At 51.9% G+C, this 23,648-nt stretch overlaps 1 protein-coding gene across 4 annotated transcripts in view; it reads left to right on the top strand.

The window, feature by feature from the left end:
- Positions 1–2,921: 2,921 nt before the first annotated feature.
- Bcl11b (BCL11 transcription factor B) overlaps positions 2,922–23,648 on the top strand; it is an 87,570-nt gene continuing 66,843 nt past the window's right edge. For 2 of the 4 annotated variants that reach the window (XM_090344812.1, XM_090344810.1), the window contains exons 1-2: positions 2,922–3,568; positions 16,497–16,862. In XM_090344812.1, the coding sequence (XP_090200938.1) occupies positions 3,511–3,568; positions 16,497–16,862 (424 nt within the window). In that variant the 5' untranslated portion in view covers positions 2,922–3,510. Of the gene's footprint in view, positions 3,569–16,493; positions 16,863–23,648 lie in introns of all 4 variants that reach the window. The other 2 variants (XM_090344811.1, XM_090344809.1) reach the window with 1 other exon arrangement.

Here is a 23,648-nt window from a genome sequence, read left to right as displayed (position 1 = left end):
GCGCGGGGCCGGGCCGGCCGGGCAGCCTCCCGGGCGGCCGCGAGGTGGGGCGCGCAGGCGGGCAGCGGCGTGTCCGGCCCTGCGTCCGTCTTCCCGCCGCCGTCGGGGCAGCGCGGGGTCGGGGAGGAAGTGGTCCCGGAGTCAGCCCCGGCCCGGGCCCGCGCCGCGCCTCCTGCGGAGTCTGGGGCCCGGGAGTCCCCTCTCCAGCCCCCTCGCGCCTCCGGCCTGGGCGCCCTGGCTCGTGGGGGAGCTCCCCCCCCCTCCATGCCCAGCCCGCCGCGGGCTGGGCCCTTGTTTGGAGCAATCAACCCGAGAGGATGAGGACCACGTGCGGGGGTTCGCGCCCCGGGCTCGGGCGGCGCCGGGCAGCTGGCGCGCCGTGCGTTTTGAGTCGAGAGCTGTCCCCGCGCGCTGTGTGTCCTTGGGCACCGCGCAGACCCTCTCTGGACCAGACCTCGCCTGGCCGCAGACAGTGAGGGCTAGTGGAGCTTTCAGATTTCAGTTTGGGGGTGGAAATGGCCAGTTGGCGGATCTCTTAAGTTTATCAGAGGTGGGTGTGGGCATCGGACTCCCCCCCCACTTCTTTCCCTCTTGTTATTTTGGCTACTTTCCTGGAAAGATTTTCTCGGTAGGGCGGATGGAGGGAGGGAGGGAGCGAAGGAGGCGCCTCCAGACTTTGGACCACGTGGAGGTGTGTGTTGGTGGTGGGTAGCCGCGCCGGCTGCCTGGCCGGGCACCGGAGGTACCAGTCCGCCCTCGGTCCCCGTCTCCACCCGCTCAGCCTCGCGCCCGCCGACCCAGCGGCCCGCAGCGCGCGAAAGCGGCATGCTGGGGCACATTCTAGTATTCATTTGGGGGCAGGTGGGACAGGAAGAGAGTTCTTTCTGTCCTGGCTCGCTGGCAGTGCGCGCCAAGGTGTTGGTGCCGTAGGCCCCACCCCGTCCTTCGGGACGGAAAGGAAGCCCAGGTGCCCCCGCCCTCCCCCAGGAACAGGCCCCGAGAGGCGGCGCGCCTGGACACTCGGCCCTGGCCAGGCGCTGGGTCGACCTAGGGCGGGGTGGGGTGGGTGCAGTCGGGTTCTCCCCCGCCTCCCACGGAGCCCAGCCCCAGGCGGGCCGCCCCGCCCGACCCCAGAAGTCTGGGCAAGGGCGAGGGGTCCAGACGTTTGGTGAGCCCAGGACGGAGGCCAGGTCATCGGATAGAACCTGGGCCAGGCTTGGGGTAGGGCGGCGGGAAAGGGCGCTGTCCACGGGGACCGCGGCCTGGCCTGGTCCCCGGGCCATGGGCCATGGGCAGGCCCTCGCAGCTCCCGTCTCCTCGTCGGCAGAAGATCAAACGGCCAGAAGGCAGTGGTGTGATTGCCAGTCTGACAGGCAATTTCAAGTCCTCTCCAGGGAGGCGATGGGGTGGGGTGGGGGTGGGGGCGACTCCAAGGTTTCCGTGATTGTCAGGGGGGCGCCGGGACTCGCCCTCCTGTCCAGAGACCTGGCCGCACTCCTGGGTCAGCACGTCTGAGCCCCCTCCGGCGCGCTCCGGAGCGCACGCTCCCCCCTTCCCTCTACACTGCCCCCAGGCCCTGGCGACGGTGGTGTGGGGCGGGGGGGGGGATGAGGGGACCGAGTTTGACCCCCTCCCAGGAGGTAATGGAGTGAGGGTAGGCAAAGCTTTGGGTGAAAATCCCTTCCAGGGTCTCAGCTCCCCGCCCCCAAGGGCTCCCATGTGCTTTTGATTGTATCTCTTAGGGCTTTTTTCTTTTTTTCTTCTTTTTAAATTTTGTCCACCTGGTTGTCTCCCCGTCTGTAACACCGGAATTTATATGGAGACACTTTCTAAAGAAAGTTTAGCCTCGACCCCCTTCCCGCCCCATCAAACAAAAGTAATAGCAACCGAGCTACTTTTCCAGGGAGGCGAAGCCGTGGCTCACGTCCTCCGGTGACCAGGTCGGCCCCCTCCCCCCTCCGCTTCCAGGCGCATTTGGGGAGGTGGGTGTGGGGTTGCATTTGATCCAATTTACTTCCCTCACAAAAGCCCTCTGCTCAGGGGGTCCTGCTCCCGCGGGGGGGGGAGGAGGGGCCCGGGGGGTTTTCTTTTCTCTAAAAAGTGAGCCCTCCCCCGCCCCCTCCCCCCCTCGCGCGGCGGGCGCTGACGGAGAGCGCGGTTTGAACGCGTGGCGGGCCGGGGCCGCGGGTGTGCGCCCCGGCGGGTGTGCGTGTGAGCGCGCGCGCGTGTCTCCGGGTGTGCTTTCTTGTTCTCTTGCAGGGTACAATGTTAAAAAGCCACCGCTAGTCGCCCCCAGTGCTCCGACTCTCTGGGTCTTTTTGTCTCTGGTGCAGATTAAACGTCACGTCCGCACTTGAACTTGAATTTTATCCCATTGTACAGAGGCAGCCCCAGCCATAGAGAGACCGAGAGCTCCCAGAGAACCCGGACTCCGCCATCTTCACGTTGCAATCTATAGCTCCCAGTCCGCGTCCGCACCCGCACCGACCCAGGCGCCCTGGGCGAGCCGCCCCTCCGCCCCGCTCCCCCTGGGCCCACGGCGCCCGGGGAGCGCTGGGGAGCCTCCGCTCGCGGGGACCCGGCGGCCCCTCGGCCGGCGCCGGCCCGCCAGGTGGAGCGGGAAGCAGCCGCAGCCGGGGTCCCCCCAGCCTCGGCGGGGTCAGCCTGCGGGAGAACCCGGGGCGGCCCGCGGAGAGCCAGCGACAGCCGAGCCGCGACAGTTTTACATTGCTCGGGGATTTTTGAGGGGGCGGGGTGAGGGGTACGAGACAAGTCCCCAAGTTTTCTTTGCTCCCCCCCCCCTTTGCGCTTCCTTCTTGTGCTTTCCCCCTTCTTTTTCTTTCTTTCTCTTTTTTATTTTTTTTATTATTTTGAAATTTGTTTGCATTTTTTCCCTCTCCCCCCCCTCCCATCCCATCCCATCCCCGCCCCGCGGTTGGCCGAGCGCTGCGTTCCACCTCGCAGACCCTGCAAGAAAAGTGTCAGAGACGGGTGCAAATCCCAATTTAAGTTCAGGAAGACACTGAGAAGTCCAGGAGGCCAAGCAGGCTGAAGAAGTGTAAGAGATTTTTTCCCCACTTCAAAAGATATATATATATATATAAATATTTTTTCCTTTTGTAAAAGAAACCAGCCAGTCCGCGGGCAAGCAGCAGCAGTTTTATTTATTTATTTTTTGTTGCCTTTTATTTTTAGATCGAGCCTTTCCCCCCTTCCTCTTTTTTTCTTTTTGCTTTTTTGCAAACAAAACAAAAACAACCGCATAGAAGAAAGAACAAAATAAAGAAGAAGAGGAAGAAGAGAGAGGAGCAAGAGAAGAAAGGAGGGGGAAAAAAAACCCCAAAACAACAGCAACCAACAACCCACCACCACCAGCACCAGCAGCAGCTCCAGCGGCCGCCGCCGCCGCAGCAGCAGCAGCCGGGGCGGAGGAGGCGGCGCGGCGGCTCGGACCCCTCCCCGGACCCATCAGAGCGGCTCTCCGGGCGATGCCGGAATAGATGCAGGGCCATGTCCCGCCGCAAACAGGGCAACCCGCAGCACTTGTCCCAGAGGGAGCTCATCACTCGTAAGTGTCTGCGGCGTGCGCGCGGGGGGCCGGAGGACGGGGCTCCCGGGGTCCGGAGCTGAGCGGCCCGAGCTGGGTGGCAGCCGGACGGGCCCGGGCGCCGCTGCCGCCCGCGGACTGGAAGAGCAGCGGGGTCAGCCGGGAGCGGGAGCGGGCGGGGGGGGGGGGGGCGGTGGAAAGTTTTTCTGCGGCCCGGGAGAACCGGCGCTGCGGCGCAGCCAGACGCTCCCCGAGCCCAGGATGGAGGTGGTGGTGGTGGGGGGCGGCCGGGCCGGACGAGGCGAGCGCGCGCGCGCGGAGCCCGGCCCGGCGCTCGTCCCTCGGAGCGGCGGCGTGTGCGGCGGCGGTGGCGGCGGCGGGGTTTGGAGGGAGGGAGGGGGAGGGGGCTGGCGCGGAGGGGGAGGGGGAGCCGGGAAAAGTTGGCGAGCGCGTGGGTCCGCGCTGGCGGCCGGGGCTGCGGAGCCCCGGGTGCGCTCCGGACTTGGGGAGCCGTGCGCTCGGGGCGAGAATCGGCAGGGAGCCGGCGCCCGATTCCCGGTTCCCGGTTGCTGCGCCCCGCCCGGCAGGGCGCCGGCCCCCGCTCGTTCGGGGATTCCGGAGCCGCCTTTCCCTCCCCTTTCCCTGCTATTTGCAAAAGAATCCAGCTGCGCGGCGGAGCGAGGGGCCCGGCGCCCCCTCCCCGCTCCCCACCTCCGTCTCCTGGGGCCGCTACGGCTTCTTCCACCACTCCAAACCATAAAAATAAGAAGGATATAGTGGGGATCGGGGCTGGTGTCAAATCCCCGCCACGCGCAAAGAAATGCTGGCGGGAGTGGGAAGGGAGGCATGCACTTGTAAAATAGTAAAAAAAAAAAAAAAAAAACCACGATGAAGGGGACCGGGAGAGCTCTCCGGCTCACCCTTCCGTCTCAGCATCTTTCGTCCTCCCCACCCCGGTCTAAACCCACGGCCGCGGTGGAAATCCACCCGTGGCATCCTGCGGGTTCCCAGCCCGCGGCGGGGCATGCACATTCCAGGCAGCGGGGCAGACACGCAGCAGCGCGGCGGCGGCGGCGGCTTGCAGAGCCCAGGCTGGGTTTATGTAGAAAAGAAAAAAACAAAATCAAACCCCACCACGGAGCCCGAGCGGCCCCGGTCCCCGTGCTGGCCGCCGAGCCAGCCGGGGTCCCCGCGCGGTGGCACCGGCCAGGTCGCTTCCGCGCTCCCGGTCCCTCCACCCGCCCGCGGCAGGCAGGCAGGCAGGCAGCCAGCCGGCCTACGGAGCTGCTTCCCCACCGGAGCCTCACCATTCTCCCCCGGCCGTAGCTGCTTCATCTCCGCGGCTTTTATTTATTTGTTTTATTGCAATGGAAATAAAACATCCTTTGGGTGCCATCGTGGCCACGGGCAGGTTGTGCATTCGGGGCGGTTGTCCTCCTGCCTCCTGGCGCCCGGGCCCGGGCTGGCGGCTGCAGAGGGCTGAGCGTCCAGCCGCTGCAGAGGACTGGCTGCCCGGAGGCGGCCGAGAGCCGAATATTTATGTTATATTTTAAAAAATTTAAATAAATAAATAAATATATAAAGGGGTTCTCCCCTCCCCTGGAAACTCTGCAGAGGAGCCATCTGCTCGGAGCAGGGCTGCCTTTGCGTCTCTCCTTTGTTACTCAAACCTAGTAGTAAGAATTTGTGGGTTTATTATTATTATTTTTCGGGGCTGGGGAGGGAAGGGATAGATATTTTAACAGGATTATGGGGAGAGGGGAGATAGCATTTGGAGATGGGAAGAGGCTCTCTATGATTACTTGCTTTTGTAATATCAAAGAAGACTTGCTGGGCTGCATTTACAATAAGATGTTTAATTTATTTTTGCAATGCTATTTGAGCCCGGTGTGATCAAGGTGTTTTTCCACCAGTTGACATTTTTTTTTTTCTTCCATCCTCTTACCGAGCCATAGACATCGCTTCAGCTTGGGGTAGTCCTTGCAATCTCTCTTCTCTCTTCTTGAAGATGTCTAGTTTCTACAGGATGCAGCTTGTCCCATGGAGCTTCTGTATAACTGCAAGGGTTGTTTTTGAGGAGGGGAGGTGAGTGTGTGTGTGTGTGTTTTGGGGGTCTGCAAAGAGGGAGATGTTTGGGGCGTGCATCCAGGCTGGCAGCGGTGACAAGAACCAGGAGATTGCAGTTGTGCAGTTGTGTGTATGGGGAAGAAGGCAGGTAGGTATTCTTTGCTGTTGCTTCCATGTCCTGGCATTTCCTTCCCCCCCGCCGCCCCACACACTTCCAGCATCAGGAGGAAGCCCTAGCCAGCAGGACTGGTGGCAGCCGAGCGTCGGCCTGAGGCCACATCCTTCTATCCTTGCACTTGTTCACTGCCTCGGCCTTGCTCAGAGCTGCTTGGGGAAAGCCAGTGGACACTGGAATAGTGGCAAAGAGGGAAAGGAGAGGATAAGGGGCCAAAGCAATCCTGCCTGCCTTCCAGGGAAGGTGGGAGCCTGGCTTTGTGCAGGGGTTTAAGCAGGGAGAGTGGTCCAACCAGTTCTTAGACAAGGCTACTTATTATTTAAAAAAAAAAAAAAAGCAGCTGGCTTTTCTGTCTGTCCTGTGTCACCCAGGAGGTGGGAGCAAGCAAAGCAAAGGAAGGAATATAACACACTTGAAGCTACATGGCCTGGGGACATGGTGGTTTGCCAACAATACTGTAGCCCCCGGATTTAGGGGTGCCTGGGGGGGCCTGCTTAGCAAAGCAGGTGCTGTCACAGCCTCCAGTGGGGGCGGGAGCTCACGTTTGAGATTTCATATATGAGAGAGACCACCGAAAAATGTGGCTCGGCGTTATCACTTGTGTGGCAGCCTTGCAGGCCTGTGAGGCCAAGCTTTGTTTTGTTGTTGTTATTATTATTATTTTTAGGGGTGATGTAATGTAGAATAACTGATGCCTGGGAAACCAGAAGAGCACCAAAACAGCATCCTGTGATGAAGGTCCAGGGAGCAGGGAGCCTTGAGCTGGCACAGTGTACAGACAGGGCTGGTGAGAAGAGGAGTGAGGTTAAAGAGAGAGAAGAGGCAGCCGGAGGAAAAAACCTGGGCTTCTGGTTTCAAAAGGGTTGACCCAGATGGAGATGGCTTTGCAGAGATGACATAGCCGAACCCAGGCCCAAGCATTAATAAAAACAAACACAACCTGGGGACAATAGTGAAAGAAGGTGAGGGGTAGTCTGTGAGCAAGCAGAGGGGAGAGGACCAAGAGCCAAAGATGCCACACAGGCTAGAGGAGAAGGAAATGTGTCTCCAGTCTCTGGAGAAGCTTCAGGTTGTACAAAGAAATGTCAGGAAATAAAATGTCCAGGTGAAATTACTGCAGGCTATTTTTCAACAGCCCACCAACAGGTTTCCTGGGATGATTAGTCATTTTCCTTATGAATTCATGCTTTTTTTTTTTTTCTGAGCACAACCAGCCTAAGATTTGACACGGAAGTTAGGCTAATGCTTGCCTTTAAAATTTTTTAATTTAATTTAATTTTTTTTTTTTTTTGCCGTAGCGTGTGTTTTAGAGGTTTTGCATTCGCTCATGATGATCTGAACTCTCCAGGGGGAGACCCACTTGTCTTTCAAAATCGGGCCACAAATCTCATAATACAGGGAGGTACTCTTTTGTCCCTTTCCCCACATTTTCTTTTTGGGGTAGTTGTTGGGGGCCGTGAAGTTTGCCTTCCTCCGCGCAGAAGGGAGCCCCATATCGTTAGAAGTGTGATATGTCAGCTGCTCTGATTCCACGGGAGAATAAACATGTGTTCATCAGAGGTGTTATGCCAGGCTGATTTTACTCATTTGTAATTCACACCTGAGAGAAAACAGCCGTGACCATATTTTAACAACCCCTAATATTTTTAAAGGGTATTTCCCCCCCCCAAAGATTTTGTGCCTAATCTGTGTTTGTCTTTGAGGAGAGAAGGGTGGAGGTTGATAGCTGGTTTCGCTGTACCCTTGGTGATTTTTTTTCTCTCCGGTCTTGCAAATCTTTCGTAACAGAAAGGAGTCATTTCTCCAGGGCGAGGGCGCATACAGCCCCTCTGGGATCTGGCCTTAAAAACCTGGAGGGAGCTGAGGGTAGGTTGTTGGAGAAGATGCTCAGCTGACCACTGCGGGACTCTGGGTCTTCCTTAGGTGGAGGGTGCATGTGACAATAATTAGAACGTTATCTCAGGTTCATTGGAAGCCACACTATAGTTGGATGACAAGATCCTAGTTTCCAACTGTAGCATACACTAGTTTCTAGTACCTTATTCAAATTCGACTCCTGCACGGTCTTATAAGCACAGAACATGGCTTGGACCCGCCTCTACTTACCCCCAGTGCATCTCTTCTGCCGATCGCGTTGCCTTCTCTGTTGCTTGTTGTGATAAAATACTTTTCAAAATAAACTTTCAGTGGAAATTTGGCTTTTGCTGCATGGCATACCTGCGTCTCGGAGGCGAGCCTGGCTGCGCTTGGCGCTAGGGGGCGCTCTGTGTCTGTGTCATCCCTGTGCCTGGCGCCTCCGCTACAATGGCTGGGAGCTAGCTGGGCCTTGCTGCAAAATGTCTTAAGTGTGAAGTTGTAATATTGATTTTCCTGCGGAGAGTCTTGCAGGACAGAATGAGAATATAAGTTTGAGAAATCTATTTTCAAGCTATCATCATTGATTTATAATTCTTCACTTGGCAGAGAAGGGGGCTGTTTTCTTTCTTTTTTTTTTAATGTTTTTTTTTTCCCTCCCTCCTCCCTTCCCCTCCATCCAATTAGAATTATTAGTCTTGAGTGTGTGTATGTGTTTCCCTGGCTTTGTCTGTGATGTGGATGTTTGTTCTATGAATGCACTGGCGGTCCAGCTGGGGGTGCTGGGGTAGAGTACATATTGCCTCTTTCTGTGCAAGCCCCAGACCCCCCCATGAATCCCCAAGAATCACTGCTTGTGGCAGCTGGGTACCTGAAAAAGCTCGGTGAATGGAAATCCTTTTAGCTCAGATTTTATAGCCTTTAGACTCCCGATTCCTTCTATTAGGTAATGTTCCTGTGGGATGAAGGGCAGTAGCTCTGTTCTCTAAAGCTATAAAATGCCAACTCAAATAATGTGTAAAACTTTGTTTGGAAGAAGTATATGCCTGCCAGAAGTCAGCCCTGGTAACACCTTTCGCCCTAGACAGCACCCTGTGGATGGTATTTAATGAGACCCGTTTCTCCCTAAACATGTAATTTAGTGCCGGGGACTAAGTGTACTTTGATCACAGGATTGCTAGATCTCTAATGTCATCTCTTCTGAGTTCAAGAAATCTACAGACAGCCCAGGAAGCCTGAATCTTCTGCGGAGCTCAAGTAGATGAGCAGAACAGGTTTGCCTGTGACAGGAAGAAGTGCTTTATTCTAACCTGAAAGAGAAATAAATTAGGTCAGACAAGCGCTTTCGCTGTCATCAGCTGCAGAGGGACAGGGCTGGCCATTTATTTGATGATTTCTCTACGTCGTTTTATGTTCGAGTCGAGCTAGGGGCTGAGCTCATTGGGCAACTCAGAGATAAAGAGACATGGTCAGTTCTAGGGCTTACTCGGGCCAGTGGCCTCTGGCCTGTCCAAAATCCATTTTAAAAAATTCAATGTAGTACTCCTCAGTCATTTGTCATAGAACTTGGGTAGTTTGCAAGCTGAGCTGTGGTCAGATGACACAGCCCGCAGGGATGATAATGCATGAATAAAAATCTGGGGGGCAGGGTCTACGTCTTATCCTTCGGACTTCTCTTCTTTCTGTCTCCTGTGGTTAAAGGAAGGATCCTTTGCCTGCCCTGTTCTGCTCCACCTTGAGCTGAAACTTTCCAAGCTTCCAAATGAATGCTGGCACCACATCTGGTGACGACAAGGGATTCTGGGGACTGGTCTGCACTGCGTGGTCAAGTTATATTGATGCCTGCTGGACCGAAGCAGCCTGATGCTCACGGCACAGGCATACAGTTCCTGAGTGGGCCCGGGGTTCTGAAGGCCAGCCACACTCAACTGCCATGGCTGGCTCTGTCATTCCACGTTACTCTAGGCTCTCTCATGAACGGGTCTGGGGGAGGTCTTCTGTTGTCTGCCCTCTCTCAGCTTCTCCCATGGCTCAGTCCCAGGAGCTGTTTGCTGGTGAGAGTCGCTCACGTTTTTGTTCTCCATTCCTCCAGCGCTTGACTGCCTCCCCTGAGTGGCTGGTTTTTGCCAGGATGTGTATACACAGCTTCCCGACGGAAATAGGGGGCACGCATCTTGTGTTTTCTTTAGCAGTGGTGAGGAAAGTGTGGTTCTTACTGGCAAAAGTGACACAAGATCCTCGTTTGCTGACCGGTGCCTTCACCTTCCTCCTGTATTTTGACACTGGCGAGTCTTTGTGTAGTTTTGAATTCACAAAATTCATTCCTTTTTTTTTTTCCCTCTGAGGCAGCTGATAATTTTGCTTGGGTGTTGAATGAGCTAACCCGAATTATTTTAACTGTCATGAAATCCCAGACCACACAAAATGAAGGAACTTCAAAGTACAAAGGAGGGGGAAAAGAGTGTTCTGTTTTTACATAACATTTTTATGACCCTTGTTCACAGAACTGCTAAAATACAAAATGCATTTGTGAACCATCCTGACGAATCCTCTAAATAACATGCAGTAATGACTCAAGAAAGTCAAATGCGAACGTTATTATGATTAACACGTGCTTCACAATGGATGCACTGCTAAGAATAAGGAAAAACAAATAAAGAGCACTGTTTAAAAATCTACCTCAGAATCGAGACTACCTCGTGGGCTTTCTTGGACCAGGTTTTCCCGTGGACGTTCTTCCTCTCCGCACCTTTGAAAAATCATACTCTTAAATTTAAAAAGTCTTTTCATTTGGCCACAAAGAATACTTTTATGTCCAATTTTTATGAGTCCCCTTGTGGCTCCGAAGATTTCTGGCAGTTGCTATTTTACAGAATAGGTGTAGAAGGTTTTCTGTCACAGAAAACATTTAAATAATTAGACCTCCCCTTTCAGTAGACAATTTTATTCATCAGAATCTAGGTTATTTTGTTTTTTGAGTTTGTGGACTTACCTTTTCCTTGGTAAGTTTGTAGGGATGGCCGGGATCTGTGGGATGCACTGGAGTGTGGATTTTCTTAGTCATCTGTTGCTCTCGTGGATCTTGTTATTGTTGTTTTTGTTTGCTTTCCCCCTGATTTGGGGTTGGGGGGGATTCAGCCTCCTGAGCTCTGTTCTTTTAGCTCTAGAGAGGAGTGGGTGTTGGGAAGGGGAGGGAGGTGACTAACTCCATAAAAAAATGTAGGAACCTCATGGGGAGTTGTTCTGAATCTCCCCAAGTTTGCCAGAACCAGGCCAGGGCGTCTGACTTCCTCACTCAGGGTTTCCAGACCAGGGCTGTGCAGGTGCGGGGACCCCCTATAGCCAGAACCTCTTCACAGGCCAGGCCCTAAGATTTTACTGTCCAAGACACATTTACTGGAGGCTGATCATCCCTCCTGCGTCTTCCCCCTCCCCACAAGTTCTTCCTCCCACATATCAAACATGGTAGACATTTCAGTTCGAGGCATGTGGTTGGCACCAGGCAGACAGGCCAGTGGCCTTCGTGTGCGCCTTCTGTCTCTTTGCGGAGGTGACCTTGGGAGGGTCTCAGGAGGAGCAGGGCTGTGAGGCCTGGAATGGACTTGCAGGTACACCTGGAGGACGGGTAATTTGTCTCTGTGATGGGTCACAGGCCCCCCAGCCCCTGACCCCCACCTCCCTCTCCTCCCCGTCTCCTGTGCCATGTACTTCATTATTCCTTCAGTTAGGGGAGCTTCATAAAAATACCTCGTCGTGCCTTTAAGTGTCACCTAGTCATAGATTATTTTCTCTCCCAAGCATTGATTCTTGTTTTCTCCCCTCCGTCCATCTCCACCCCACTCTCCTCGCGATGGTTATTTTCCCTTGGATCCAATAAATTAAAAATTGATGGTGGCTCCGGAAGCAGTGTGCGTGTGGCGGACGTGTGTGTTTCTATGTCGCCCAGAGTCTCGGCCCCTCCCGCATGTTCTCCAGCAGGAGGACTGGAAAAATCCCTCTGTGGGTCTCTGGGAAGCCAGGACTTGCTGGTGCAAATGCGTGTCTTCGTGAGGAGCAGGTGCGGTCTCCCGTGCAGGCAGCACTCCGGTGGATTGATGCTTGTGCGCCTTGTAAGCACACACACATGCACACACACACACACACACACACACACACACACACACACGTCGCGATGGTGGCCGTGACGTGGGTGGCACACCATTTTTAAGAGCCTGGCGTCCTTCCCTCCACTTTCCCCACCCCCATCACTGAACTACTAATTCTGCGTATGGACTCTGGGTTAATCATAATGGCAGAGAACTGCAGTGGGATGGATGCCTGGTAAAGGAGAATGAGAGCACTCCTGCTGGATGCACACCCACCTGTGTGTGTGTGCAAGTATGGCTCTGTGTGTGCATGTGTGTGTCTCTGCGTGCCAGTCCTGTAAATATGCTCTGCACTTGAGGCAGCAGGTGGCTGACCTTTCGGCCGGAGCTTCCCAAAGAAGGGCAGGGACAGGGAGGGGATGAAGACGGACCTGGGTGGGCAGGGCCCTGCAAGACTGTAAGTGGGGCCTTTGCTGGCCAGATGAGACTTCTTAAGCCCTGATGGCTGATGGGGTTTGAGGACTGCTCAGCGGGGCTCATGCTCACCAAGCCCTCCCATGTCTGTCTCCTGCCTCCATTTCCTCTCTAGCCACTGAGAGACACGGGCAAGTTTGTATTGAGATCAAGTGCCTCCCCCTGCACGCAACAAGGATGTGCATTATTACTTGGGAAGCTGATTTCATTGCTTCTCAAGGCGTTTACCAGCTGGGAGGAGGCCAGCCTTGTAAATAAAATGTGGTTTTGTTGTAAAAGAAAAAAATCTAACTCGTGTGTGTGTGTGTGTGTGTGTGTGTGTGTGTGGTGTGTAAATATATATTTGCTCATGCACTTTAGGATTTAATATTTCAGAACCCTCCCTGGTCCTCTGACATTTGAGCTGGCGGCTGGCTGTATCCATTCACTTTCCCTCTTAATGAGTCAAGCTTCTCCTCCACGTTTGCCCGCGTAGCTGGTGAGCAGTAAGATTTTGCTAGGCTCGCCTGGCACTTGAGGAGCTTTATCATGAAAGCCCGTTTCTCAGAGGAAGATCTGAGTGTGGGGGTGAGGCTGGTGGGGGAGGCTGACTCGCGGCATGGAGAATTGCTTGATTTGCCTCCTCTTTCCTTGCTGAGTGGCAGTTGGGACCCTATGCCTGTGGGAGCAGAGGCCTGACTGGGGGCGGCGTGGCCCAGAGCTGCGGGATTGTTCTCCCGGGCCTGCAGAAGGAGGCTGACAGGACCACACACCTTCCCGCCCTGGGCTGGGCCAAGGGGCTCTTCTCGTTTTCTTTCTTTCGTTATTGATACAGTTCTAAGAACACACACACACACACACACACACACACACACACACACCCTACATGCCCAGCCCAGTATCCGCCTGCCAGCGGAAATGAAACCACAATCTTCGGGGGTGTCTCTGAAGACCTCATGCCTCAGCTTTGAGGCCTACTCCACTCCCTCAGTCTACCCCTCTGTGACCCAGAACTTGAGTGACTTTGGGACTCAGGAGGACTCTGCTGCCTGAATGCTGTGTGTGTGTGTGTGTGTGTGTGTGTGTGTGAATGAGAGAGAGAGAGAGAGAGAGAGAGAGAGAGAGAGAGAGAGAGAGAGAGAGAGAGAATAAGAGAGAGACCTGGCTAGCATCTTTGGCCCTGTCTCTTGTACTAGGCTGCAGCTCAGAGCCCTGCGGCCTGGGGTAGAGGGTACAAATGCCATTCTTTGGATGTGGCAGGCCAGGTGCTTCACCGCTTAGGGAATTTTATTGCCAGTACTGGAAATGGGAGCGGAAGGAGGTGTCCCCCTTCCTTTACCTTCCAGTTCGTGCTATCTTGGTTTATGAGTGAAAGGTAGAGATTTAGAATGTAGAGTCCTGGTGCTGCTGGTTATTGATTTGTCTATCCCCTGGTTTGCTGGCCATGAGGGAAACTGAGGCACAGGGAACTTCAATTACTGGGGTGCATAGGGCGTGGGGAGAGCTAAAAGATAGAGGCTGCCAGGAAGAGAAGAACAAATGCTGCAAAAAGAAAAGGAAGAGAAAAAAAAGAATATAGGGGGAAAGTGCTGGTTTGGAGTCTCGGCATGGAGGAATGAGGTTGCTTGTGAGCTGGCATCTGTGACCTTTGCTAATTTTTTAAATGAGTCTGCGATTCCTTTTGAATTAGAAAATGAATTTGGAATTTTGTAGCTTAAAAATCTCCTCGCAGAAGGAGGAATTACTCACGCTTGCGATCAGACCTGCTGGGAGGGAGGATGGATGGGGCTGAGAAAGTTAATTAAAAAAAAATTTAAAAGTCATCCTTAGGTTCAATGACACTCTTCCTCCTTCTACTCTTCACCCCACCCCCCGCCGCCCTCAAGAAGGGACAGTGGGTGGGTTGGGAATGTGGATTTGTTACTTTTTCATTTTCATTTTATTTTAACCAAATCTTTGTGAGGCACTCTGCCAGGCCTGCTCAGGGCTGGTATTTAAGACTACCAGGTACAGTCTCTCAGCCTTGCTTGGATTGAATTCTCAATTTCATTTTGTAATTGCCCCCCCATTCTCTCTCTTTTCTCTCTCCTTTTTTTTTCTTTTTAGCTCATTTCCTTTGTACCCCCCCTTTTTTTTAAAGCAAAACAATATTTTGACATCCTCCTCCCATTTATTAGCTCACCTTCTCTGGAAGTGGTGCACAATACACCTTTATATTTCTAAAGAACTTTTTCAGAGCCTTCTCCTTTTGGCTCTGGAATTATGTATATGTAATTGGTAATTAAAGGTGCTAGCTTTTCAATATAAACAGTATTGCTCAATGTTAGATCATTAAAGGGAAGAGAGGCACCGAATAATTACCTTTTACGTTCTGACAAACTGTTCACGGAGAATCCAGTCTCTTCTTTCCAACCGCTGTGCAGTTTTGAAGGTTGTGATTACATTTTAACCATTGTAAAGCATCTTTTCATGCAATAAATTGGTAAATTAATTATGTAGCATTGTCTTCAAACTCCTCCTTTAAGTAAATTCTGGTTTCTTTTTTAAAGTATAATGAATGGTTTCTGGCTTTTCAGAGGACTGTTCTTTACCTTGTCGGGTCTTTTTGTGGTTGTTAAAGATGGGCAGACTGCAGACTTAGGTTTTTCCTCATCTCTGGGATTTATTTTTTCTACATTTAACTCACGGAGAGCTCTGCCTATTTATTAAGTACAGGAAGAGGCCCTCCACTCGTTGCTTCTCTGCTTAGCAAGTACCTGGGCCTTTTCCTTTCGGATCACGCTCCGTGGAAGTGCACATTGTACGTCATCAGCCGTTGCTTCGGTTTCCTGCCTGGATTCCTGCAGGCCCTGAGCAAGTCTGTGTTCAGAAAACACAGAGCAATGATTTATATGTAGGATGGGAGACGCCACAGGATTTTTTCCCTAAATTATCTGTTCTTTGGCTCCAACCCTTCAGTAACTTCACCGCCTGGGAATGCATTTTCCTCCCTTCCATTCCTCTCCCTGCTCTTCCAGTGGTTTTCATGTCCTCTGCTAAAGCTCATACAGCTTCAAATTTACCTGTCTGTTCCCATGTTGGCCCTCTGGCTGCTCTTTGCTTCTCTGGTGACCCCACTGAGTGTGACTTCCGACATTCGCCCTAAAACTAAACTAAAAAATACTCTAGCCTTGGCTGGAATAGGGGAATAGGGCTGCTGTTTCCCTTTATTTATGACAGTCTGTCCGCCTGTTTTCTCAATTTCCCCTGGAGGAGGTGGCTGATTTTTGAGACATTAATTAGCTTCAGAAAACTTGGGTCTTATGCCCCTTGCAATGGCGGCAAAAAGGAAAAGAAATAAAGCAAATATACTGATTGCCTATTGCAAGTGTGGTTTGAAATCTGCCAAGAAATGCTTTTGGATTCTGAAGGATTCTCTACCCTGCCACCTCTGGGAGACAAAAATAAAACCAACCAACAAATAAACAAGCAAAAAAAAAAAAAGAGGGTAGGGAGTTGCTGAGCGCTGGCTGAAGCTGGCTAGGTATAAAGTCTGACTAGGACAGCACGTCTGACAGTAGAAGCTTCCTGTGCTTTTGTATATTCTTTTTTGGAACCTGACACTTGTCCCTGAGCATGTGGACTTTTTTTCCCTTGGGAAGGACCGGCCTGTCTCGGTTTCTGTTTTCCAGTTTGGGGCAGGGCCAGGGCTCAGGTAGAAGAATGCCAGTAGGACGCCCATGAATGGTGAGGACAAAACCATGAATGAAAGCATGAGAAGTGTGTGTGTGGGGGGTGGGGGGGTACAGTAGGGAGAGGGTTGGTAGCTTCAGCCAGAGAGAGCAGGGAGACTCAGGACTATTCTGGTTCGCTGCTTCCCCATCCTGCCCCCCCCCCAGAAGACATTGAAGTCACTCAACTGGGAAGGCTTTGAAAGACATACAGATGTTCAGGTTTCCAAACGTGATGGGGCTACTTTGCTGCTGTATCTGGGCTTCCCCTGGGGTGCGCTGAAGTTAGACCTGCCTCTAGCTCCTCAGTGTGTCCTGATCCCACCATGGGTGGGGCACCTGTTGCCAGAGCAGGCACTGGGGCTGGGGGGGAACCGGGCTGACATTGTTTGAGGGAGAACTCCTGGTTGTGTCATGATGGCGCCGTCAGGGTTGCACTGTGCCCCATGGACCACTGATGGCGCGCCCCGGCCTCTGGCAGCGTGGTGAACAGAGGGGCCTGCTCTGCTGGGCGGGGAGGGGTGCAGGGCGCTTTCATGCCTGTGATTGCCTAAGCCCATCTCTGTCTTCTCTGCCCCTCCCTCTTTCTTTTCTGTCTCCAGCAGAGGCTGACCATGTGGAAGAGGCTATTCTCGATGAAGACGAGGGTCTGGAGATAGAAGAGCCAAGCAGCCTGGGGCTGGTGGTCGGTGGCCCCGACCCTGACCTGCTCACCTGTGGCCAGTGTCAGATGAACTTCCCCTTGGGGGATATCCTGGTTTTTATAGAGCACAAGAAGAAGCAGTGTGGTGGCAGCCTGGGTGTCTGCTATGACAAAGGCCTGGATAAGGGCAGCCCGCCCCCTTCCTCGCGTGCTGAGCTCAGGAGAGTCTCTGAGCCTGTAGAGATTGGGATCCAGGTGACTCCCGATGAAGATGAACACCTGCTCTCGCCCACGAAAGGCATCTGCCCCAAGCAGGAGAATATCACAGGTATGGACCGCCTTGCTTACCTGCGCACTGCTGGCACCACAGCGAGCTCATGCCTTCCACCCGAGTGCTCGCATTGGTGCGGGCAGGTCTGAGGACTTGCAGAATGGTCTCTATCCAGGCAGTCCTCCAGAGGACCCAGGCCTGGGGCTCAGGGAGGTCCTTTTGGCCCATGCTGGGGTTTTGCTTTTGGCAAGGGGCTGTTTTAGGGCCAAATGCAGAGGTGGCCTGGGGCACAGCGTGGAAACGTTCAGCAGCGAGGCCCTATTTTTTTGCTAGTGATCACGACCCAGTCCCTGGCTTGGGAGTCTGGCAGTGTCGGGCTGGAGTCCCTGCTTCACAGCTCGGAAATGTCAGATTCTGATCTGTAAAATAGAACTGAGGGCATCTACCTGGAGAGGGTTGTGGTGCGATTTAAGGACAGGCTGTGTGTGACAGCTCCTGGGAGACACTTATAGCCAGGCCCACTTAGCTTCCCCCAGCCCTACCTTTCTCTATGATAGAGGGATTGGGCCCCTCCACCTCAGAGGCCACTTCTCATGCTGCCTGCCTCTGTGGGTGGACCCTGGGAGGGGTCATGAGGACTTGCCAGTGCTCAGTGCCCCTTGGGGGGAAGCTGGACATGCTCTTTGACATGCCCACTTGGCTGATGGGGACAGATGGTTTCACTACCTGAAGAACAGGTGCGGGGCCTTTGCTCCTGTGTCACCCAGCAGGATATGTTCATGCCAGGGACATTGTGTCAGGTCCCACACATGGCAGGCTGGCATCTCCCCTGGGAACTACTGTGAGTGTGTGCCTTTGCTTTATGCTTCTGAGTCGTACAGGATGGAGAAATGGAGGGGGGGAGCGGCAAGCCGGGAAGGGACTGGCAGACTGTTCTAGAGTGAGACAGGCATCAGAGTTTAAATCCTGCTGGTTCACTTTGGGTGAGCCTCAGTTTCCCCACCTGTCAACAGGGTATAATAATCCCAGTAGCCCTGGCATGGGGATTAAATAGGAATTTCCTAATGCTTTGCCCTCAGGGCTGCCTCCGTCTCTGTAGTGGGCAAGTGAGTGGCTGATCCTGTGGTATTTGGGTCATGGAGGCTGTCAAGGGCTCTGGAATAGACTGAGGTGAGGCATAGCTAGGATGTGAGGTTTGAAGTCATGGCTAGGGATCTCCGCTACTTGGGAGTCTGAAGGCCTGGTATCAGGCACCGAGGCCTGTCTGCACCCTGGGGTGGCGTTATAACTTCCAGACTTGTTGCCCACTGAGATTAATGAGACTGCAAATTCTTATGCCTTATACTAGCTTCTGTGTTTTTCTCCTGCTGGTACTAGAACTTAAACTCAGGGCCTTACAACTTTTCTCAGCTTTTTTTGCTCGAGGCTGGCACTCTACCCTCCAGGACACACCTACACTTCCAGCTTTTTGTTGGTTAATTGGAGATAAGAGTCTCACCGTCTTTTCTGCCTAGAATGGCTTTTAACCTCAATCCTCACATCTCAGCTTTCTGAGTGTCCAGGATTATAGATTTGAGCCCCTTCTCTTCTGATGGCTGCCCTGGGGTGAAATCTCTCCTTCCATGATGGCAGCATACAGAAAGATCCCTAGCATTTCTCCCAGCATCACCTGGGTCAGTCAGGGAAGCAGGCTTCTGGGTTCCCAGCCTGTGTTGTCTAATACAGGGGTAGAGTTCTGAAGGGATAAGTGCTGAGGAATGTGCCACCAAATCCCAAATCCATATTTTACACAGAAGCCATTCCCCAACGACAGAACGTCGATCTCCATGAGATCTGTTTAAGAAAACCACTAGATGGGATTTCACAAAAGACAGGCAATCTCGAAGTGGCTTTGTCCGCATTCTCTGGTTACCCCCTCCTTCCTCCATTTTTTTTCTCCCCATTTTGGGCAGCAATGTGGTACAACCCAGGGTATTTCTATTTTATGTGTGATGAGAAATCTCCTTGGTCTTTCTATTCAGCAATTGGACAAATGGATTTTTTTTTTCAGCCCAGAAGACATATGTAAAAGAATCCCTTACAACTCTAAAGAGATATGTTTGTTCAAAGCATTTAAAATGTTGTTTTAATCAAAGGCACAGAAAACAGTCTCCATGCTGTGTCAGCTACAGAAGAACATTTCTAACAACCATTACCGCCTTACTTTCTAGTCCCTGTTCTGTTTCCCTGCCTACTTTTGGTACCAACTTTTCTTTCCTTTTAAAAAAAATTAATAAAAGGCGGAAGATTAAAGAATAAAACTTCAGTGGCTCAAATGTATAAAGTAATTTAATAGGGTAGGAGCATTAATTATTTTAGCTTAATTGAATTCTGAGGACTGCAGTCTTTACAGTTTCGTAGACAAGCCCTGTTTATTATTTCTCTGTGTAGATTAACAGTAAAGGAAATACCGATAACTTTCAGTTATTTATTGTAAAATAAATGTGTCAATTCATGTGTAAAGCAAGCTGCTCAAAGATAATTGAGTCTTTATATTTTAAGAGGGGGAGCTAGGAATCACGGACGCTTCTCTGCCTAGGCTTTCGGAAATCTACACAGCTGTTGTACATACCCCTTGTGGGCCTTGAACTCCTACCTCCTGGCTTGGCGTCCCAGGGGATCTTCCAGCCTCTGCTGCCCCTAAGGCCTCACTGGTCTTGGCAGTAGCTGGCGTTGGGTGGCTGGTGATTTGGGGGGACCGGCTCTGGGTTGGACTGCCTGCCTCCTCTGATGAGGTGGCTTAGAGGTTCTGTCTGTCCTGTAGCCAGCTGATAGAGCTTTGTCTTGGAGGCCTTAGCCTCTCTTCTCTGCTGGGGACTTCCTAGAAGTGAAGCTTCACAGATGGGTCTAAAGGCTGGCCTGGAAATAGGTGGGCTCTCTCCACCCTTCAGTATGTCCCCAGAGGGAGGGCAGAGTTGAAATTTTGCTGGGCATTGTGCCAGACCCTGACTGGCACAATTGTACATAGGCCCTGACTCAGCCCTTTTCTCACTGTGGTCATCTGGAGATGGGTATACAAATACTTATCATTTATTCCTTTTTATATTATTGCCATTACTGTTATTTTTAGTGAGTGGTAGAAGGAAGTTTCTGAAGCTTTGTCTCTTGGAGGGTATTCATTTACTCATTTACTCATTCATTCACTTATTCATTCAGAGACTAAGCCCTTCCCTCATCCTGGGCATCCAAGCTTATAAACCAGGAGCCCCAGAAGAGGGTGCTTCTTTTGAGGAGCATCCCCTGTGGCGGAGCTCTGCCCTGGGTATGGGCGTGTTGATCCTGGACTTGGTCCCAGCTGATGTGCAGAGGAGGTTCTGGGACCAAAGTTGTTGGAGTTGGTCAGAGGTTGGGACTTTGGTTTGGATTCCTGGCTCAGGGGCAGAAGCATGCTTCTGATGACATTTGCTCACATGCAGGCCTTGTGTACTTACACTCCCTCTCTGTGGCCTCTCCCTGCGTTGGTGGGTGTTCTGCCGGAACACCAAGGGCTGTACCATGTATCTCTCTACCCACCCATCTACTCATCATTCATCCATCCATTCAGCATCCATTCATTATCCATCTACCCATCTATCTATCCATCCACCATCTATCTATCCATCATCCCATCCACCCACCCATCCATTCATCATCCATCCATCCATCCATCCATCTCCCCATCCAATCATCATCCATTCATTCATTCATCATCCATCTATTCACCATCTACCATCCATCTATCCATTCACCATCCATCTACTCACCATCCATTCATCCATTCATCATCCATCCATCCATCCATCTACCCATCCATCCACCCATCTACTATCCATCCATCCATTTGCCATCCATCCATCCATGCATTGAAGGCGGGCAGGAAACTTCTAAATCCTGGTGAGGGGTTGGTTAAGAGCTCAGGGATCTATAGAGAGCAGAATCCAGAGCTATTACCTGGGAAACTGAGGAAGGTTTTTTTTTTTTTTTTTTTTTTTGAGGTTTGGGGCTGGATGCAAATCTATCTTGAATCTGAGCTACTTTGCTCTCAGCCATCCTGGACACGTGACTAGACCTGTACTGGCTCAGCTTCCTAATCTTCGCACGTACCTGATGAAGCCTGGGATGTGTGACAAGTCGCTGGTGCACTGCACACACAAGCTTCTCTTCCTCCTTCCTCCAGGGGCTCACACACTTCAGTGCTTACAGAGAGCAGTTCAGGTAGTCTTGGGACAGGTGTCCTGCGAGGGCTAGACCTGTTGGCTTCTAGAACTCAAGACATCCATGGCATCATAGGGAGACTGGATGATTTGTGTCTTTTTTTGGGGAGGGGGGCAGTCCTGGGCTTGAACTCAGGGGCTGAGCACTGTCCTTGGGCTTTCTCAAGGCTAGCGCTCTGCCACTTGAGCCACAGCACCACTTCTGGCCTTTTTTTTTTTTTTTTCTATGTATGTGGCACTGAGGAATCGAACCCTGGTCTTCCTACATGCTAGGCAAGCACTCTACCACTAGGCCAAACTCCAGGCTGATGTGTGTCTTTTGTCACACTGTAACTTCTCAGGCTAAGGAGGGCCCCAGCCCTGACTTGCTTGGGGCAAATCACATTGCTGTGTCCTGTGGCTACTTGCTCACTTTTTCCACCTCAGTGTCCTTAATGGCACCCACTTTTCATATCATGCCCAGAGCCCCCTGGGATGACGTGTGGGAGGCACCAGCTAGCATGGGCTGTGCCACAAGTAGGCAGAGGCGATGAGGACGCTTCTAGAAAGTTGAGATGAAGAAAGGGTGGATCCCTGCTGGGCATTATTGGGACATTTGCTTTTCTGAGCCACACCCAAGAACTCCACACACCAGGGACCACTCTCTGTCTGTAAGTGGCTTTTCCCAGGCTGCTCTTGCCACTTGCCATTGATTTGCCCACCAGGGGTGATGCCCACCCACTGGCTGTTTGGTTTTACATCTTATCACCCCCTTCCATAACCAAAGTTACCATAAGGGGAAGAAGCTAGCTTTCAGCTCTAATGTCTTGCTTTTGTCTCTCCGCACAAGTCTTGGTGTCAGTTTTCTGAAGCACAGAGACAGGCAGGCAGCCAGTGACAGGCAGAGGGCTTGTATGGGGTCCCAGCGACCCCTTGCTAAGTATGATGTGTTAAAGGAAAGGGGCTTTGGACTGGGGCCAGGGCTAAGACCAGTCTGCTCTGAGACTGTTCCCCTCAGACTTAAAATAAATAAATACAATAAATGTGGGGAAACACAGTGTTAGCTTGGCCAGTGAGAGAAAGGAAATACCTTGCATATGCTAGGGAGTGGGGGAGATAGATAGCCCCCTGCTTCAGGCTGTGTTAAGAAACGTCATCTGATCTATTTGAAGTTCTTATTTTTCCTTCCGCATTAAGACTAGTTAAATCCATGTGTGTTGTGCATGGATTATCTCTTTTTATTATTAAATGGTGACAGCTAATGATTAGTTCTGTCTACATGGAGGAGCGCAGCAGGGTTTTGTCTGATGAATGTGGCCCCTGGAGCAGGTTGGGTGTTGTTGGGAGGTTGATCTAGGAGGAGATTGCTTAAGTGAGGCTGGTGAATGGTCCAGAAGAGGGGCTCTACCGGTGACTTCTCATCTTGTCAGAGGCCTGCCTTTCTTTCTTTCTTTCTTTCTTTCTTTCTTTCTTTCTTTCTTTCTTTCTTTCTTTCCTTCTTTCTTCCTTCCTTCCTTCCTTTCTTTCTTTTTGCTAGTTCTGGGCTTGAGCTCAGGGTCTGATCACTGTCCTTGTGTCTTCTCAAGGCTAGAGCCCTACCACTTTAGTCACAGCACCACTTCCGGCTTTTTTCTATGTGTGTGATACCGAGGAATCGAACCCAGGGCTTTGTGCATGCTAGACAAGCACTCTACCACTAGGCCATCGGATGCATTTCTTGAATGAATTCACTTCATTTTTTTTTTTAAACCTTGAAATAGCTAGTTCTCGCCTTCAGTTTGATTTTAGCTCAGAGTGGTTAAGGAACCTGCCTAAAGTCACACTGCAAAGGGGAGTCTAACTGGCTTCCTTGGCTAGCAAGGAGTAGGAGGCTTTTGGAAAGAGAATTGGTACCAGTGCTACTACCGGCTTGGAAGCCCATCTCAGACATGACTCTGGCTGGGGGTCACAGCCAGGAATCCTCAGGCTACCAAGAATGGTAGACCCATAGTGTGTGCGTGGAGGTTTTGGTGAGGCCGGTGGCAGCTGAGAAAGCAGATGGAATGGATATTTCTTGATACATACAAATGATTCGATATTCATTGCTGCATAGCTTCCTACCCCCCTGCCATAAATGCAAAATATTTGTTATTTGTTTTATTCTGTGGAATTTTGTGTTTTGCCGGAGACTTGTGTGACTGCCAGCCAATTGTCCACGTCCTATAAGACAAAGTTTTTTTTTGTGCCTTCTGGGTTTACTGTAAAGTAGGAGTTAGGTCACATGCGTGCATCAGGACTTGTGGCTGGTTAGCTGTTGTCTTGGGGGCAGGTGTTGCAGGGTGGGTTCCAGATGAAGGTCTGGTCTCTGGGCTGGAAGCATCTGTGCTGACCTCTGCTGTCTCCTGCTCAGGTACTTGTCTGATGTGCATAACCTGCTACCTGCAGAGCTGAGCTCAGGACAGGTGGCTGTTGGCCAGCTCTGGCTGCACAGCCCTGGGGCTTGGGGCCAGCCATGTCTTCACCGCTAACTGAGGCTTACTGAGCTGTAGTTAAACACCTTCAATCACGGGGAAGAAAGCACTGGTCAGCTAGGAGAGAAATTCATTTCCTTATGAGCTGTGAGATCTTATTCATTTATTTCATGTTGAGCAAT

The sequence above is a fragment of the Megascapheus bottae genome, chromosome 14 (assembly GCF_031878675.1).
Source record: "Megascapheus bottae isolate mThoBot1 chromosome 14, mThoBot2.hap1, whole genome shotgun sequence".
In the NCBI taxonomy this organism is placed as follows: domain Eukaryota; kingdom Metazoa; phylum Chordata; class Mammalia; order Rodentia; family Geomyidae; genus Megascapheus; species Megascapheus bottae.
The sequence above is the reverse complement of the archived record's forward strand: the minus strand, read 5'-3'. Positions and strand labels throughout refer to the sequence as shown.